General features: G+C 39.7%; 1 protein-coding gene across 1 annotated transcript; it reads right to left on the bottom strand.

The window, feature by feature from the left end:
- Positions 1-1,221: 1,221 nt before the first annotated feature.
- On the bottom strand, positions 1,222-2,310 carry LOC132895004 (claudin-4-like). The gene has a single exon (XM_060935160.1). The coding sequence runs from the start codon at positions 2,308-2,310 to the stop codon at positions 1,381-1,383; it is 930 nt and encodes a 309-aa protein (XP_060791143.1). The 3' UTR covers positions 1,222-1,380.
- Positions 2,311-6,444: the final 4,134 nt, after the last annotated feature.

Here is a 6,444-nt window from a genome sequence, read left to right as displayed (position 1 = left end):
TCCAGTCCTTAAATTCTGTGTCAATCTAATGATAGGCCTACCACTTCTTCTTATTTTTTTTTTTAATAAACACAGATAACACATGCTATGAGACCAAACCAAGTACCTCCTTGATCTCTTTGGCTAAAAAGGCAATAGTCCAGTATAATACTGAGTTTATGGAGAAGAGAGTTCCTGAATAAATAGACTGTGATACTGAAACTGTGTGACTGAAAAAAAGGACAGTAACTGCAATGAGTAAACTTAATTATCCTATTACAGTGATCCATCCACATTGTTTTATTTGTCTCCTAATGTTGTTATAAATATGATTCTTGATATTATTTTATCATAGTTCTAAATTTCAAAAAGATTGTTTTGGAATTTTTTTTTTTTTTACAATTTATTTTTTTCAAGATTTTATTACTTCCTCCTTAATATGATTGTACTTCACCCAGCTAACAGATAACAAAATTTGAATAAATAGATGTTATTTTGATACAGAAATCTTGTTTGTTTGTTTGTACATTTTAAATAATTTGTACCAGTATGTGTATCATTTAGCATCTTCCTGTAGCTTTAAGGTTTAAAAAATTCTCCCTATTTTCTGGAGTGAGTGTAGGGAGATCTCCCTCTTTTTCACTGAGCTTGGCTGGAGCCTCTGTGTTAGTCCACTGAGTTTTATCAAGTCCTCTGAGCAACAGTCCAGTTCTTTCTCATTTCCAACCTCGCCCTATATGCACTGAAATGTCTCCGAATTTCCTGAAGCTTTTCACAATATTATGTACTGTAGATTTTGAAAGACCTAAAATCTTGTGAGGAGAAATGTTCTTTTAGAATGCGTTTATATTTACAAAATATGATTAAGTTGGTCAGTATAACTATTGAAAATCTTTTTCTTGTACTTTTATCAGTTAAATAAAGGTTTGTGTGAAATAACAAATCACAGATTTTTGTTTTTATTGCATTTTGGAAAATATCCCAACTTTTTGGAAATGGCATTAGTACATACATACATACATACATACATACATACATACATACATACATACATACATATGTGGTAAAATTAAAGTCTGCAGCCATATCAGCTCCATGTATAAAACTGGAACCCCCTAGTATAGTTATCAGTTCAACTTGAAAATCTTTGAACTGAATTCACCATGTATATGTTATTGCTTTAGCATATATCTTGGTTCCAAATGTAGATTAATTAATGAAATATCAATAATACGATACCTCAATACACCCTGAGGTACAAGTGAAGACTTGTGAAACATCATCTATGGTGCAAATCAATACACAATGCTTTATTAGAATGTCCAATTTCTTGATTGTGTCTCTATTAAACTCCGTTTGAATGCAAATATGTCTATGATGCTGTTGCGGGGTCTTTCCAGATCAGAGGTAGGTCTTCTCAGGACATGCAGAAGGGACCTCACTTTCAGAAGATTCCAGGCTGCGATCAGAACCTGCATAATTCAGCTGGGACTTTGTAGACGGCCCGTCACTTTGCTCAGACTCCGTCATGGGCTCTTCCGATTTTGTAGTTGATATCTTACTCTTCCTGGATCCTCCAGAGTTTATTTTGTGCTGCTGCTGATTGGCTGGAGCACCATCACTGCACTCAGACCTTGCTGGTATCTTTGTCTTCTGGCTTGGACTGTGGACCTGGACCTGCTGTGACATTCTGATGCTAGATGCAGCTCTAGATGAACATACAACCCTGTAGTTGACTGAAGGGCTGTCATCTTCTGCCTTCTGGCAACAGGAAGTGCTACAGAGCATGCCACCACCCAAAAAGAGAAGGATAGAAGCACCCCAACCAATGTAGATAGCTGGACCAATCTCTCTTTTCTGGGCGTCAGTTATCTGTGGATTGTAAAACGTCTGGACCACAGTGCTAGCAGCCCATGTGACAGGAATCAGACAGAGCAGGCCACTAATGATCAGTATCACACCAGCAGCAGTGGCAACTCTATCTTTTGCAGTTCCATTTCTGTAGTCCAGAAAGCGAGTGCATTTTCCTCCAATGAGGGCCAGTATGATACCCAGTGAGCCAGCCAGAAGTGAGCCTACTGTGAGGACCTGAGCTGCCTTCCGTTCAGAGCTGAGCACCAGCATGGAGTCATAAGGGTCACATTGCGTCTGACCTGTACTCTGTACCACACAGTTCATCCAGATGCCCTCCCATATGGTCTCAGAGGTGACAATGGTTGCACCCACAAAGCTAGTCACACACCACATTGGTATGATGCAGGAGAGAAGGGCACCCACCCAGCCAAGCAGAGCAAGCCCACTACCCACCAAATGTATCCCCTGTGAAACCATTTCGCTCTGGATCACTGGATTCAAATTAAATAATCTGTTAAATTCATCTTCTGGTCTAAACTGCAGTTAACTAAAACCTTGATTTATAATCCTCTTTTTATCAAGACTTTTCTATTTCACTGTTTCTCTGACTTTCCTGTGACTCAGAAACTCTCTCACTGGAACGTTGTATCCTCTTTACCTACCTTAATAGCTCTCTCACTCACACCAAACTTTAAGCTCAGATGAAAATAAGAGAGGAGGTGCGTGTTCCTGAGAAGACCATCCTTTCATGATTCTAAACTAGCCAAACCAGATTCTCTGTTCAGTCAAGGACAATATACACAACAGTATTAATTTGAGCCACCTGTAAACACAAGTCCAACCTTTTTGTTTGTCCTAGACCTATTTTGGTCATGTTTCAGGAAGCTAAACCTGACCAAACCATACAAGCGAGCAGGAAAAGTAGTTTACACTCAGTGTACTGAAGAATTACTGTACATTTCTCTCAGATTTTATATTTTGTTAGAATCACTGCCTTGCATATACACACAAACACACACATCCCTCTTTCCTTGTTGGTTTATGGCCCATTCTATAATTGCGTGTACATTTCAAGTGTTGACTCTGTTAGTCGTCGTCAACTCTGTTACCGTTAAACTGGGCAATCCATTAACAGAATCGATGACGACAGAGTTGACATTTCCCACCATTTTGTGTCTTGACTCCACATGCTAACCTCAAACTAGCTACCACGTGGCGAATTTTATGGATTTTAATCATGTTATTGTTTTTAAAAAAATGAATGAGAGAGTCACTCCAATATCACAATAACAGATTTGACGAATAATTAATCTACTGTTGGTGTATAATCCTCAATATTTTGTTCAAATTAATGAGAGAAGAAACATAACATGCCTCACTGCCCTTCTGAAGTTTCCCGCCAGTGGAAGCGACAGCTCTCGGTGCAGGTGCCATGCGTATTATTAAAAGTCTTTGTGGATTTTATGCAGTTTTATAACAGAGTTGACAAGAACATTGGAATGGATAAAAATATATTTTTTTATGACTGGAATTTCACATATTACAGAAAAATAGACTTTCTATGCAGTTGATTTTATAACAGTTAATAGAATAAGCCCCCAAAAGCATTTGTTAGACTGAATCACTTCATGTTTATTCAAGTTGAATAGATGAATCAAGAGTCGAAGACAGCCAATAATGTGGGGTAAGGGTGGGAGTCATTTCGCTAATGTTTTATGGATAAATTGGGTCTAAAACGTACATCAAGCATTGCTATTGGTGAAAGTTTGTCATAATTTGCATCCATCATCTGTAGTCACTTATCTGATTACACAGTAACTCTGGATGGCCTTTCTGTTTCTTCACGTGCAGCAGTAAAAGACCTCGGGGTGATTATTGACCCCAGTCTTTCATTCGAAACTCACATCGATAACATTACCTGGATAGCTTTCTTTCATCTCAGAAATATTGCTAAGATAAGAAATTTAATGTCACTACATGACACAGAAAACCTAGTTCATGCTTTTGTTACCTCCAGGTTGGATTACTGTAATGCTTTACTGTCTGGATGTTCCAATAAGTGCATAAACAAGCTCCAGTTAGTTCAAAATGCAGCAGCAAGAGTCCTTACTAGAACTAGAACATATGACCACATCACCCCGTCTTATCCACACTGCATTGGCTCCCAATCAAATTTCGTATTGATTATAAAATACTACTATTGACCTTTAAAGCACTGAATGGTCTTGCACCACAGTACCTGAGCGAACTTCTGGTCCTTTATGACCCACCATGCCTACTTAGATCAAAAGGTGCAGGCTATCTGCTGGTACCTCGTATAGTGAAGGCTACATCAGGGGGCAGAGCCTTTTGTTACAAAGCCCCACAGTTATGAAACAGCCTTCCAAGTAGTGTTTGGGACTCAGACACAGTCTCAGCATGTAAGTCTAGGCTGAAAATATATCTGTTAAGTCAAGCCTTTTTGTTAACCCTTTGGCTGCCACCTATAATTAATTGTAATGTGCTGGGCATATAGGACAAAAATAGGTCAAAATTGGGATATTTTGATAATCTTTCTCTAACTTGTTCAGAACTTTATATTTTTAATATTTGTATAGAAAAATCACAAAAAGCACTGTTGTAGAGTAAAAATAACTTTAGTAATCAAAAACAACTTCAAAAACATCCAAAAAACCCCCCGCCAAAACAGCGGGTCTTGTCAATGAGAACCTGTCCATAAACATGAATTACTAGTACTTGAAAACACAGTGTACACGTATTCCAAGTAACTGGGTACCATTTTTATGATGGTCTTTGGTATGGCCCAACCATGCATGGAACTCGCAATCAAGGGGCAGACACACTAACCACTAGGCTAACTTGTGGTATTGTGCTATTGTGAAGTAAAAGTAATGTGCCATTTAAGGTACATACGGTAAAAGGAGGTGTTTATGAGGAGTAGCGTACATCATAAGGCACAGCAGTAAAAGATTTCATGAGGTACGTGACTTGTCCAAGGGCACTGAAGGGGTTAATGGTGTTTATGAGGTAAAGGAGTAGATCTGGAGGGTCCTCAGACATAGTGTTTTGGTAAACTGGGATGTATGGATGCTGTCAGTCCCCCACTCGCTTGCTCACTCGAGTTTCTTGACAGTGTAGTGGCTGGCTGCTTTATGTCCCGGGGCTCCCTCATGCCTGTGTTACCTTCTGGCTTTAGCCTTTTAGTCATGCTGTCATAGTTAGTTTTGCTGGAGTCCCTGCTTGTACTCAGTGCAAAATGTATACTGTTCCTACTTATTCAGGTGACATTGGGCATACCTAACAACCTGTGTTTTCTCTCCCCCCCCATTTGTCCCTCTGAGTTACATGTCAATCCTGAGATCGAGATGCTGACCTCTTCTGCTCCTCGGACCTGCCTGATCCATCTTGATGCCCTATGTCTGGTCGGAGTCTCATCACATTGCTCCTGTGGAGGACGGCCCCATATGGACAGTTGAAAGTCACACTTGGAAGACGCTCTGGACACTTACAGTAATGCTTTTATGGCTGAGGACTACAGTTGACTTGCTAAGTTTAGGACTGTCATGAACCGTTTTGCACTCAAGTTTCCATCAATGAAGAGTTATAACATCAACGAAAACAATTAAAACTGTTAATGTTATAGTCATGTTGTCTGTTGTTGCCCAAATGAGAATGGGTTCCCTTTTGAGTCTGGTTCTTCTCGAGGTTTCTTCCTCATGTCATCTGAGGGAGTTTTTCCTTGCCACTGTCACCACAGGCTTGCTCATTGGGGATAGATTAGGGATAAAATTAGCTAATTTTTTAAGTCATTCAAATTCTGTAAAGCTGCTTTGCGACAATGTTTACTGTTAAAAGCGCTATACAAATAAACTTGACTTGACTTATCCTGTAGAGGGTCGCAGGCAAGCTGGAGCCTATCCCAGCTGACTATGGGCGAAAGGCGGAGTACACCCTGGACAAGTCAGCAGGTCATTGCAGGGCTGACACATAGAAACAAACAACCATTCACACTCACTGTCAATTTAGAGCCACCAATTAACATAACCTGAATGTCTTTGGACTGTGGGGGAAACCGGGGCACCCGGAGGAAAAACACACAGACAGAACATGCAAACTCCACACAGAAAGGCCCTCATTGGCCACTGGGCTCAAACCTAGGACCTTCTTACTATGAGGTAACAATGCTAACCACTACACCACCATATAATTTGCATTATTTTTCAAAACTGATTCAGTAAAAATTTATTTTGTGGAAAATAACAAAAGGTTTATCTTGGAGACATGAAATGTACCCTGAATTCTAGAATGACCCTTATATAAGCAAATGTGAGATATGTTTTTCTCCATATAAGGAATGTGTATGCATCTTCATACAACATAAGTCTTATGTATGGATGAACATGTGGATTAATTGCTACCACATTAAAGAGGATGAGTTCAGCTTTTGCCTTGTCCATGGTTGCTGAATACTTAAGAAGATGTGCAAAGTCATTTTGCACATTAATGATGGCTCAATTTCAAAATTAGTGCCCTCATATTCAACAGACGATACTCCTAGCCTGAGCTCGGAGTGGGGAGCCTGGAGCTGTGAGGCAGCAACCTTTCCACCAT

Source organism: Neoarius graeffei, chromosome 12 (genome assembly GCF_027579695.1).
Source record: "Neoarius graeffei isolate fNeoGra1 chromosome 12, fNeoGra1.pri, whole genome shotgun sequence".
Classification (NCBI taxonomy): Eukaryota; Metazoa; Chordata; class Actinopteri; order Siluriformes; family Ariidae; genus Neoarius; species Neoarius graeffei.
The sequence above is the reverse complement of the archived record's forward strand: the minus strand, read 5'-3'. Positions and strand labels throughout refer to the sequence as shown.

Coding starts and splice junctions, on each gene's coding strand:
- LOC132895004 (XM_060935160.1), bottom strand. CDS start 2,310: ATGGTTTCACAGGGGATACATTTGGTGGGTAGTGGGCTTGCTCTGCTT.